The 13,505-nt window shown below is 40.1% G+C and overlaps 1 protein-coding gene across 3 annotated transcripts in view; it reads right to left on the reverse strand.

Moving 5' to 3' along the window:
- Positions 1–13,505, reverse strand: part of RANBP3 (RAN binding protein 3) — a 52,434-nt gene that overhangs the window by 11,443 nt on the left and 27,486 nt on the right. For all 3 annotated transcript variants that reach the window (XM_074928257.1, XM_074928256.1, XM_074928258.1), the window contains 6 exons: positions 12,246–12,311; positions 10,654–10,746; positions 9,431–9,534; positions 3,276–3,395; positions 2,530–2,633; positions 124–202 (listed from right to left, as the gene is read on the reverse strand). In XM_074928257.1, coding sequence (XP_074784358.1) covers positions 124–202; positions 2,530–2,633; positions 3,276–3,395; positions 9,431–9,534; positions 10,654–10,746; positions 12,246–12,311 — 566 coding nt within the window. The remainder of the gene's footprint in view (positions 1–123; positions 203–2,529; positions 2,634–3,275; positions 3,396–9,430; positions 9,535–10,653; positions 10,747–12,245; positions 12,312–13,505) is intronic.

The following is a 13,505-nucleotide window of genomic DNA, read 5'->3' on the forward strand; positions in this document are numbered from 1 at the left end:
GAAAACCACTGAAAGAAAACCACGCTCCAGTGGCAAGTATAATTAAAGGTTCTCAAAATTCCTGAGCAAGAATCCATAACACAAAGTACTCAAAATTATGTTTCATACACAATGGGTACTCACTAGGACTCGCTCACTCATGTTCTGTCCAAAAACAAACTTGTTGCTAGATGCATCTGCACTGTTTGTAGAGTTCTCTACACTGAAGAAAAAAACACAAACACAAAAACCAAAATAGGTTTTATGAGTTAGGAAAATAACTGTTTATCGTCTACTGATGAAATTCCTCAAAAAGTGAGAAATTGTCACTGCCTTTAAAAATTAAGCACTGGTTAACACAGAAACAAACACAAATTAATTCAAATTAGCAACATGAGAGCACTTACTGGTTTTATAGAATGAGAATACTTGCAGAACGATGGCAAATAATTTTGTCACTGTAAGTATCTTCCCTTTAGATATGTAATAACATATTAAACAATGCTGAATGCTACAAGATGGCTTACTGTTTAATCATATAGCATACTTTTTTTTAAAAAAACAGTATTCTACATGCACAAACTTGAGCTATTACATAATTTCGGTCGATTTTCTCAGAAAGTGGAATAACCAAAAGAAAACCACTTGAAATATAACTGAAGCAGAGGTAGCAGGGATAAGTAATGACTTATTAGACTAGCTGTAATGCAACAGCCTCCCCAAGAAGTTTCACAATCAAATCTCAGGCCTCACATTTTCCTTATAGAATAAGCATCCTCCTTCCAGGAGGCATTTCTATTACAGATTTTAAATTCCATTTAGGGAGGACAATAGTTTTACTGTTTTACAGACTCAAATTTAACGAGTCATTGTTCATCTTCCTTCCCTTCAAGCATACCTCTAAGACATGAGCATGCTTACTAAACAAATATGCAGAATGCAGACTACTTGAAATCAAGCCTGTGTGCACGTCAATAAATTTGCAAAAAGGGGGCACATATGTCACTACACGATTCAAGCAGAACCGAACAAACTCTTAAATCACATATGTAGAGTTGCTACTTCTGAATAAGGAGATTCAAAGAACAGAGAAAATCCTCAGGGGGGAAAAAAAAAAAATTGCCTACTAAGGGAATTAATACCACAGTTCTGAGCTCAAAATTCCAACTGAGAACTCAGTATGATCTACCAATATCTGCCACATGAAATTTACAATTTTTTAAGGACTAGCAGAGTGTTACACAAAGGGAGGAGTTCTCCTTTTACAAGTCAACTGTCATAATGTCTTGCCATCTCATCCAAAAACCAGAGCCAACTCCACTTAGACCTTATTTTTAAAGGCAAACCCCAAACTAGGTTTCTGGCAACTGACCTACCATGAGGAAATGCTCCCCAAGTGAAGACTCAATTGAAACACAGCAGTAGATGTCACAAAAGTTGAAAGATATAAACAAATATTCCAGTATTTGAAGCCCACATATTAGAAGTTATTGTCTGCCAAATCTGATTGAAAAAATCTGCCAGTGTCTCTGGAAAGGCCTTGACCTGGCACCCACACAGTCTGTGGCATTCTCTCCCTCTCTCCAGTTCATCATCTGAAAAGCTCAATGTCAAAAGGGATTCAGACTGCAAAACTGACTAGTGTCTACTTGGTGGTGAACAACAGGGGTTTTAAAAATGCAGAACATAAGGACAAGGCAAGTAGACCTTGGTGCTTTTCCTACAATTATGCCATGGCCTCAAACAATCTGCAGTTCAGGCTGTTCATGTCGCTCTAACTCTATTGCTCTCCGTGGAATTCTCCTCTATGCTTTTCCAGTTATTATTTGAATTCACAGCTCTGCATAGTACAAAATTCTCTTCTGTTTTCTACTCTGTGTACCACTAGATTTTTTTGACCACTACTGAGATAACATTTTCAGAGCGCCGTACTGACATCTTATCCTGATGTGAAGGCTGACAGTTCAGAGAGTTCATCACTACAGGGAGTTAGCCAGTTCTCCTGGCTGCCTCACTTTCTGTATATACCTACATCAAATTTCTTCTGATGCTATTGCCTAATCAGAAATTCTCTCAAAGACCTCCCACAGTTACAATCCTGCTTATTCATACAGGCCCTCAATAATGCTCTGAAAAGCCTATTATCTTGAACATTTAAACTATTCTTCCCTTTATCCATATCACATACGGAACATGCTGTACAACACAAACACAGCATAGATCTCTACAGGATTCTACTGGCAGCTCCAATTTATTCCATCATTGTTTCTTTTTAATCATTCACGGAGAAGACCAGTCTCATCTTATGCTTGTTACTTTTCTGAAGAGGCTTTGGTGAGGATATGGCCAAGTAAATGGTGTCAAATGTATCTCCTCCCTTGACAGGATGACTGAGGGTTCCCCCAGATCTGAAGTTTGCAACCTCATTCTTCAGAAGCCTGGGTTCCCACTGAACCAGTGTAAGCCCTGCATTCAGTGAAGAGCAGAATCACAAATCATTTTGAACACAAAAGAAGGAAAACTGTCCTAGAGGTTCCCCTGTAGTCTTACCTGGAACTGATGTACTGTAGAAAATAGTTTGTTGCAGAAGGTACGTCTGATGTAGGAAGGCCAGCATTCTGCACATCAGCAGTTTCATCACTTTCATCTCCTAGCTATAAAAAAAGAGTATATATTGAAAATTTTAACTACTGACCACAAAATTTTCAGCTTGTTCTTTCCAAAGATAAAGTTTCATCCACAAAGACTTTCTACATACAAGCCTACGTCCCAGTATTACACTTCCTTTTGTCATGCTAGGAAACCTGCACAAACCTGTCTTCAACAGGAGGTACTAACAACCCAACTCAATTACTCCATGCAAAGGTTTGAACACAGGCTGCTCTATTGTTTCTTCTCTCATCTTTTCTGTGAAGTCATGGTTGCACGGGAGCATCTTAGGAACATATTTCAACTTAATTCTGACCCAAAAGGTAAGAGAGAACATTAAATGCACTGAGCTTTAGGTGCTACCTATGATTGCACTAGATGCATTTATTTTTTATAAAGCTTCTTATGCTCCTAAACAGTATTAATTTATTAAATGTCTGGAAGACTAGTTTTACTAAACAGCCAATGGAGCTGCGTTCTCACAGCTTCTAATTTGGCATATATACATGGAGGTTTTAACCCCGTTATATAGTGGCTTCAAAGTACTTCATAAACAGTGTGTAATATTCACACCAAAAATTATCTGTTCCACTGCTTATCCTCACTTAAATACACCAACTCTTACTCAAGATAACAAACGTGTTTACCTTAACTCTATCTCTTAAGTTCTGCCCAAATACAAATGCTTGCTGTGCATTTAGTTCCGCCTTCTCACAGCTGTCATCATCTGAAGTGTTGTTGGACTCTTTTTTCTGACATTCTCCTGCCTAAAGAAAAGAAATTTAAAACTTTAACCTAGGTAATTGAGTTTCTTTAAACAAAAAACCCCACATTATGACATAGTGAGTCACACAGTCATTTACAACAAGCCATTAACATCTGCAGAGCTACAAGGCAAATTCTGCATTTAAAAAAGAAATCCTGTTGTTGTTCAGAGCATCTTTCTTAATGAATCACAGAATAGTTAAGGTTCAGAGGGGATCTAACAATCATTTGGTCCAAACCATGCTCAGAGCAGCATCAACTTCAGAATTATGCTAGGCTACTGACAACTCATACACTGAAGTCTCAAAAAATCCAAGGACAGCAGTTTTAGTTTGGCAGTGTGGTTCAGTGTCCAACTGCACTGAATATGATAGTTCTGCCTAATACCAACTGTAATCTCCCCTCCCTACACTTGCAGCTTCTCATTTGTTTCCAAATCTCATTCTATCTTGCTACAGCCCACCACTAGATAGTTGAGAACAATTCAATTCCCCTCCCCTAGTCCAAGCAGAACCTACATAGCTTTTTCACTCTCTTACCAGACACCATGTGCTCCAGCCATGTCACCTTGACACTTTGTATGTGTCTCATACTGGCACGCCTCAAACTATACATGACACTCCTGATGCCACCCACCAGTGGCAAGGAAAGAGGAATAATCACTTTACTGAACCTAATGGCTGCAGTCTTAGTAAAGCAGCCCAGCACATAGCTTAATAAAAGGATGAACTGCTGATTCATGCTGAACTTGTTCTTCATTGTTGCACAGGATGTCAAGGTTCCTGAACCTTTTGTCCTGTTAAGAACCTTCTTCTCTTCTGCACCTCTGCAGCCTGCTTTCCATTAGCAGCTCCGTAACCTTTCACTGCAGCTGCCATGGCAGTATTTTTCCCTATTATTCTCATACTATAGTTCTCATCCCCTTATACTCAGGGCCTTGCACCTGCAAATCCTCAGAGTGGCATAAGGAAGCAAGTGCAACCAGCATGGGAATCACCCCCTCTCTCATTTCCTACCCTGTAGCTTTTGATTTACATTAGAAGTCCCAACAATATGCACGCACAAAGCCAAACAACTGATCAGCACATAGCAGCTGCCTCAAAGCACGCTCCAATCAGCATTAACATCATTAGCAGAAAAAAAAAACAGTAGGAAGTTTGAGCATATCCTGATGAAAATTACAGTTACTATAGAAAGAGTATTATGGGGTACCACCTGCTCCACTGGAGAGAACACCCAGAGGGAAAATGACTGTCTGGGGAACCCCGTCACTTGTCTTTCTAGCTGGCCCATGGGAAGTTTCCCCCCCTTTTTTTACCCCCTTCCTCCAAAATAAAATGTCACCCTTGGAAGTAATACTGTCACCTACAGATCGCACTAACACATTCTGTGCATCAGAATTTGTCTCAACATCCTCCATGCAACACCAGGATCTCCAAGCACTTGTCTCATAGCTGCTTTCTAGCCAGTCACTGACTCCCCAGTCCTGGTGACACATGGGTTCTCACCCCTTGTACTGGACTTCGCATTCATTGACTGTCAGTTGGTTTCTCCTGGCTCATTTTTCCAGCCTGCTGAGACCCCTCTGAATGGCCCTGCTTTCCAATATTGACCATTTTCTGTTTCCCTCAGTTTACTGGCGTTCACAAAATAAACAAGATTCACTCCACTTTACCAGGTTGTTCATGTAAACATTAAATAGTACCAACCTCAATATCATGCCTAAAGGAGTGCCTCTAGTGACTGACCACTCATCAGACTTTCAACCACTGACCGCTACCCTCGAAGCTCGCTGGTTCAGCCAATTTTCCACACACTATAAATTCCACCCAACCAGTGCATCTCTCTCCAATTCAGCTATGGCAGTGATACTGGAGACCATCCCTACTGTTGCTCAAGTCAAACCCAACAAGTATTGCTTTTTGCACTGACAATCAGAGGGGAAAAAAAACCCAGGCTGCTCACCATGTTTTATCCACATTGGCTGTTGTTCTCTATCACTTTAAGGTGCTTCATATCCTAGGACTCCTTCACCAGGAAGGGAGAGGAAGGGGCTGTGCAGTTTCTACGTTCCTGGAACCTTTCTTGCCTTTCTTGAAAATGTGTGCCACATTCTCTTCTCCACCAACAGGGACCTCCCACAGTACCACAGCATTCTGACAATAGGCAGTGGCCTCACCCTAACACCAGCCAGCTCCCTCAGCACCCATTTCTGGTCCCACGGGCTTGTATATGTCAAACTGTCTTAGTCCTTATGCAAATTTACTGCAATAATTCACTCCCCCAGACTTACCATAGGAATTGGACCTGGTAGACCTCTCCAGTAAAAGCCAAGACAGAGGCACTGACCCCCCTCAGATTTTTTCCATGTCCTTCTAGGCTCCCTCCAACATTTGGCAGCAGGCCTACATTTTTCTTGCATCTTGCCTTTGCTGCTAATGCACCAGTAGAAGCCCTTCTTGCAGCCCTTTCATCGTCAGTCACTTCCAACTCTAGCTAAGGTTTGGCTTTCCCAGTTCTCTCCCCACACATCCAGGCAATCCTTGTGTATATCCCCCAGGTATACTTTGACTTTTTCCCCAACTCTCACCTTGACTTCTTTCCCAACTTATGTACACTCACTTTCTGCATTTAAGGAGCTCCCAGCTCATCCACACTGGCCTCCTGACACACTTGCACAATTTTCTGCACATTGTGATTAACTACTCATTCTTGGAGGTGGTTGTCTGTAAAGATAACAACCTCTCCTGAGCCCTTCTGTCCTTCAGGATCCTACCAACAAGCTCAATGAACAAACTGAATTCTTCTCTCCTGAAGTTTGGGTGTTTATTTCAGTACTTCTCTTCCTCACTTTCTTCAGGATCTCAAATTCCATCTTACAGCTGCTGCAATCACAACTGCTCTCAACCTCTGTATTTCTAACCAGTTCTTTGCTGTGAATACCAGGCCTAGCTGAGTACCTCCCTGGTCAACTTATCCAGCACCTGCAAAAACACGTCCTCAACATATTCCTAAAATCTCCAGTATATCTACCAGGACATTTTGCCATTTTACCAGCTGTCAAAGTACTTAAAAGTTCCCCTTTATAGCCAAGGTCTGCAATTGTGAAGCTTCTAGTTCTCTAAGGGCTTTAGCTTAGATCAGTCCAACTCTAGTGAAGGTCCACTTTAAATTTCCCCCTTGTTGGCTTCCCTTCTGATCTTAACCTATAAAGCCTTGACCAACTCAGCACCTTTCCCAAACCAAACCCTCTGCATTCAAGCAGCTGCTTTGAGCACAGCACAAGCCACTTCCCTCCTTGTCTTTCCTGCTTTAGTTCCTAAAATGCAAGTATGTATCCAGTGCTGTTGTCCAAGTGAACCTCCTGTATCAGTGATCCCCGTGAGGTTACAGAACTGCCACGGCACACAGATCTCCAATTCCTCCTGTCAGTTTTCATGCAGGGTGTTGGTGCCTATGGATGCTTCAAATGGGCTGCCAGCCACAGCATCTTCCATACATGTTGCGCAGACAGAAAGAAGGCAGTGGGAAAACAACGTTGGGTTGGGTTCAAAGGTGTTTTGCAAATCCCATTTTATGTTTAAGGGACATAAGCTTTGCATAACCTAGCTGTATGATCTGCCTTCACATTTTAATTCTGGCATTTCAAAGACATCCCTTTTCTGCTGGTAGTCAGAAATGGGCTGGTGCAGCCTGCTGGGAGTAGTCCTCCGGCACTGAATGGTGCAGACAGGGTAAAGGAGCATTCTGTCGGACAACGGGAAAAATCACTAGCCTAGTATCTCTTTAACAGGTCCTCCTCCTTCTGGATATGGATCAATATCTCCCTGCTGCCAAAAAGGCCAAGAGCTACATGGGAGGCTTGAACAGCTGCCCATCAAGCTTCCCTGCACATCTGATGACCTTCAGCCACCAGACTGTCCCACCAGTCAAGGGAGGTTGAATAGAGACTGTAGCTTGTACCCATCTGAGGACTATATTGATTAGGGGTGCTAGAGTTTCCTGGGAATTTAAGACAGAGACAAGGCCTAGCCCGAATAGGTACAGCTCCTTAGAGTACGACAATCACCAGATAGAGAACTTCCCACTCTGCTACCTTGTATAAGCACAAGACAGAAACCTCAAAGAATCATCTTTTCTGACAGTAAAATAAGACCATGACTCACATCTGCTCTAACAACGGCAGACCAGGCTCATATGTAACTGCAGAATACCACCTACTTGCCCTCACAAGGAAACTTTCTCTGTGGTATATCAAATCTATGCCACAGATCTGCAGATACAATTACTAATATGAAAATTCTCATTCCAGAAGTAACCATTCATCTTATCAAGCAATTTAATATTCTGCAGAGAAACTCCAGCATTTCACACAACTACTATATGAATGCCACTTACAGCTGTGCTAGAAAGCTTCAGGCAGATGAAGCTGACTACAAATGCTAGGACACTGAAGTATATCCACCACACTCCTCACTAAAAATTCCAAATATTCAGTTATGAAGCTTTATTCCATTTAATACTTAGCTTTCAGCAACCCTTGACATCTAGATTTAAGAGCTTTCTTCTACCAGAAAACTTCCTCCCAGGTCAGTATTTCTGGACTTTGATAAAAAAAAAAAAGAGGACTTTTAGATGTTAAAAATTTATAGATCTCCCTAGTGACATACACAAAGACATGCATGCAATGAATTTAGTTATTGCTACTTAATTATGGCAATAGTTATTCACTAAACCTTAAAAAAAGCCCTTCACACTTAAAGTCTTTTTGCTTCGATATTCAGATTTCAAAATTAATTGAGACTTCAATTTCAGGTAACACACTGCATACTCCTAGTTGTTCATAATACTACTTCTATGCTCAATGTGACATCAAAAAGCAACCCACTGTCTAATGACACCCCCAAAAACATCCCTTAAAACCAAAACCCACACATCCTCAAAATCCCCAAACACCCTCCTCAAGCTCTCAGTCAACATATCTTAAGATGCCAATGGTTAGCTCAGTCCCTGCAGGAATGAAAGAACTGGACAGACTTTACACAAAGCAGGGAAGGATCTATTGCATTACTTTCCTTTCAAGATAACAAATACAACTTTTAACACACTTAGATGCCTTTTCCTCTAGCTGAAGCTTTTCAGCCCCTCATTACCTGCACTCTCCCTCCACCATTTCCTGTAGGGAATTTATTTGCTGCCTCTGGGGTTTTACCCAGTATCAGCTCCTGTCTCTAAGCTTGTGTTACTCATTCACTTCAGTTGCTTGCATGGTCTCATCCTCACACTTCCCAACACTGTTCCACATTCAACTGTTACAAATCAAGACAACACCAGTAAAGTCATCATCCACGGGCAGGGGATTGCTTTTTGCTAGGTAGTCTGGGAAGGAAGACTCAACACATGCAACTAACTGCTCACTTCACCCAGCTCAAAACCAAAGCCTTTTCAGACAGGAAACAGAATTTGGTAAATGTTTCCTAGTCCCTGGCCTCACAGAAGCACCAGCCAGACCTGGCAACAGCCACCTGCAGGAGGAAGATGTATTTCTTCATGCAATCTAACCAGATAAAAAAGCAGTATTCTGACTATCGGTCCACTGAACCAAGGCACCCAAATTATTTCAATTTTGTGGTGGGAATTCAATGTCTATGGTCAGAATGGCATCACTCAAGCTGCAGTGAGATTTTACAGCAAGACTAGAAATAAAGTTAGAAGGACTAAAAGGAACTGACAAGAGCAGAATCAGAACTGAGCAAATTTCTGTATTTTGTGAGGGGGGAAATAAGGTATGAAAAAACATCCTAAACTGTGGGTTGAATAACCTTTGTTACACTCCTTGAGTTAGTAAAGATTAATCTAGGATACTGTTAGGACAGTATAAAATCTACTACTACACCTGAAGTGTGCTGTAGTGTGGAGAGATAAAGGGGCTATCACTGATGATACTGCACTTACATCACTAAACAAATAAATGTTCAGAGAATATTATTTTAAAGTCTGTCACCCTGAGTGTCCTTGCAACTCTTCACCAACTCACCTTGTCTTCAGAGTCAGAACTTTTCAGTGTTGCATTACTTAGTGAGTCTGATGTGGCTGCAGAATCTGGTGGGATATTTACACCATTCGTGCCACTGCTGAGAACTGCAATAATGAATGAGAACACCACATAAGTTCTCTAGATATTTAGATTGTCCTGAAAGTTTTCTATAGCAAGTTGTATGCTGTTTTCTTGTTTAAGTCCATGAAACATCGTTATGTAAATTACAGAGTTCCCACAGTATTTTGCAGGAGACATGAGGACCACAATTCAGCAATTCTTAGCAGAATCAAAATTCCCAAAGCAGAAAGCTAAGCCAGCAGAACATCACTTAATCCATACAAACACTGCAAGGACTTCAACACATACAACTTCAAGCAACCACCTGTCCCCAATCTAATATTGTTCACAGCCAACAGGGCTCCTCTTTGCACTGATCCAGCTACTTACATACTGAACTCCCATTGAAAATTTGTACCCCAATATTAAGTCCTCTATAGAGCCCAATCTGTGCCAACAGGCACACCAAGAAATTAAGCTAGAAATGTTTGGTTCTATGCCAGATTCAGCATTAACTGAAGTTACTTCTGCTGCAATTCAACTGAACTTCCAAATAACAAAAGCAGGGGGCCAGGAAAACATAGTTTAGGAGACACAGACAGCTTGAACTTTTTTTTTTGCTTTAACTTCCAGTTTTCAGTCATGTCTATTTCTATTAGCTATCTCAAATTCCACAACAATACAATAAGCATAATATACATGACCAAACTTAAGAATTAAAGTTGTATCTTGAAGTCCCAACTCCAAAACTGTCCCCAAGCTTAGAGGCACCTCCTAGTGACTCAGGCATTTTACATCACTGCAGGCAGCCGAAGTCTACCACTACTGTCCAACTAATGAGCAGTAGTTTACTACACCATGGTCAATGCTGTCATTTGAGATTGCCAATTCACACCCTTAAAAGTTTTAAAACCAAGCATGGACTACACCAATGTTAGAGGCCTGGCAGTGTTAGACAGTCATCCTACACAAAAACTGAAGGTTCAAACTGTGTTATTCCTTATGTAACACAGATATAATTAACATTTAAGATGTTTCTTTTCTGAAAGGAGAAACCTAGCAAAACAAAGGCGTATGCTGAGTAAGAACAAACCGCTACACTAAACAAAATTTGTATTTTTTCCTCCCTCTGTGGTATTATAGAAAGGAAAAGCATTATTTACCCATCTGTGAGAAGGCTTTTGGCTGTGGTGCCTGTAATACTGCTGGACGTAGCACACTTCGCTGCTGTTCCTTCGGTTTCTGGCTAGGGAGACCTGCAAGTACAAGTTTTTTCAAGAGCTATAAAGCTTTAAAGTTGAAAAATTTAGCTTCATCTAGTCTTCTCCGTAATTGTTTCCAACAGAACATACAATGGAAAACCAGACATTTAAAAAGCTTCCACCCTCTTCTTTCCCATCCCTCACTCAGCCTCAAAATAGTCCCAAATAGAGAAGATAAAAAGCTCTAAAATATATTCTCTACTTTATCTGGGAAAGAGTAGGAGAGTTTGACTGACTCAGAAATAAAAGTCAAGATGTAAGAAAAATGAACAGTACGCAAGCAATCTTATTTATTCACTGACATATTATCCAACTACACACTCTGAGTCTTTCCTCCTTTCAGTGAAGTAATTTCCAGATAGTGGCAGATGATTTTTTTCGTTCTTCATACAATAAAATGTACTGGTAGTGTAATAGTCTTACATGTTTTTTCGTTTAACCACCTTCTGGCTTTTCACATTAACCTAGCCTCTTTGGTTTGCTACAGTAAAATAGACAGCACTATAACTCTTTAAATATGCTCTGATTCAAAAAGCCAACTGACCTTAAACAACCTAATAAAAGAAATCAAACCCAAACAACATCAACTCTAGAAGGTTACGGCAATCCCAGAAGGTTCAGTTTTCTTCACTGAACAAAACGAAGATGAACTGTTGATCTAGTAAAATACGGCAACAGAAGTTACTATGAATAACTCAGCTGAATATTCTGCAACTAATTCCATTTCAGGCCACCCATATTCAAAGGACATGACAACAACCAAAATATTACAACTATCCGAAGTTCAAACATTCATATGTCAGCTAAAAAAACCTTTTCTTTCTTAAAATTTACTACTCTTCCTGCAAAACAGGAATAAACAGTTTTCATATATAGATATAGCAAATACTTCCATTACCAAAACAGTTTTGGTTTTTTTCCTCAAGCTCCTAAGGAGTTGTAGTATTAATGCCTTTCCAATACTGGCTAGGTTTACACCAGCAAACAGCAATCAGTAAGAGCCAAACCATAAAGCTGAACAGGTAGGGTCAAGGACCAGACATCCATGCTATTGTCAAAACCCAGGGAGAGGAAGAAGTGGGGAGTGAACACATTTCAGACTTTGCTCTAGCCTGGTCCCAGACCAGGTGCCTGTTAATGGCTGGACTGTTCAGTGCACTCCTGGAGCACTCCTTTTGTTCCAGTTTGCTACCAAAGGAATTGAGTTCATGGAGCCCAGGATTACTTCAAGAACTGAATCAAAGCATGCTAAGCAGAGACAACTGGGAGATACATTTCAGACATGCATGACTGATCAACACCAAAATTTTGACTGTCTGTACACATCACACAGCAGATATGGACATAAGCACTCTGGAGAATATCAGACTTTTTTCTGCATAAACATAGGTACTGCCATCTTCCAGTTACAACAGTAGTTTGAAGAAAAATCATAAATAACTAAAATACCTGAACTGGATTCTTTGTACTGCTGCAAAAAACACTGAACTCACCTGCACTAGGTGCCTGACCATGGATAAGTATTGGTGGCTTCAGCCGGAATCCACTGCTCTTTTCCTCTAGAAGCAAAATACAAAATTACAAGGACATAGCTGTAACATACTACATACAATCAGTCAGTCATAATATTCCTCATGGCTCTCCCCATTGTAACAACCCCAAGTTTCATAAATATCCAAAGTCATGAGGAGATTTCCAAAGAAGAAATTCTTTTCTTCCAAAAGAAGTCTGAATTTCCAGTGATCATCACAGCAAACATGCAAACAGAAACACAAATTGTTGCAAGAAAAATATTCAGAATTGTTTTTCAGAATGAAAACATTAAACAAACCATTTTCACAAGAGAAACGAAGTTTCTTCTGTGAAGGAGGTAATAGAAGTTTTAAGTGAGAATCTAAACTAAAGAAAGGACAATCAAAAGTATGACTGAACACGACAGCTGCTAACAAACACCCAACTGCTAATTATCATAAATTAAACTTAATTGCTTAACATTAGTTTCTTGTAATTCCACTAGCTTTTATCTTATGCTTTTATACTATGAATTTGCTTTGGTAAATAGCATGAATTCGCCTTTGCTTGCACTCACTACAGTTAAGGCTTTCAGATAAAACAACAAAATCTAAAAAAAGTCATATTCATAAATCCACAGCTATTACAAAATAAGTTCTGAAGAACTTACAAGGTATAATTATAAAATGTTTCCTTTTATGGGCATAATGGCTGTGTTCAGAATAAGACAACACCTTAGCATCTTCCTGTACTTCGTTATTTTCACGTCATTTAAGCATAACAATGTGCTATACAGCAATACCGACACAACCAAAACTACACAACAACAGTGATTAACAAAATAAGTGGTACTGTCACAGGTCATGGATGAACATCATCATCACCAGATTATGGTTGATAGATTATGGTTGATTTGATTTTCAGCATCAAAAAAGCCAGTATCCAAAGCAGATAAATGAAAATTTCCCTTAAGTTTTATCTTGAGGTTAACAGGTGGGCATAGAGTCATATTGCAGCCTTCCACCACCACTCCCAAAGCATTTAAGAATTTTGGTATTTGTTATTTAAGTTATCTCCAGCAAGCATGAAATCAAGCAATGAACTGAGCAAGAGAACACCTGTAAGATCAGAACCATCACACTTCCATTCTCCCAGATACTTCAGAAATAAGACCTTATCAGAGTATTCTGGATTATGACAGACTGACAGCACTTTGCTGAGAAAAAGCAGAAAAATGAGGA

The sequence above is a fragment of the Athene noctua genome, chromosome 27 (genome assembly GCF_965140245.1).
Source record: "Athene noctua chromosome 27, bAthNoc1.hap1.1, whole genome shotgun sequence".
Taxonomy (NCBI): Eukaryota; Metazoa; Chordata; class Aves; order Strigiformes; family Strigidae; genus Athene; species Athene noctua.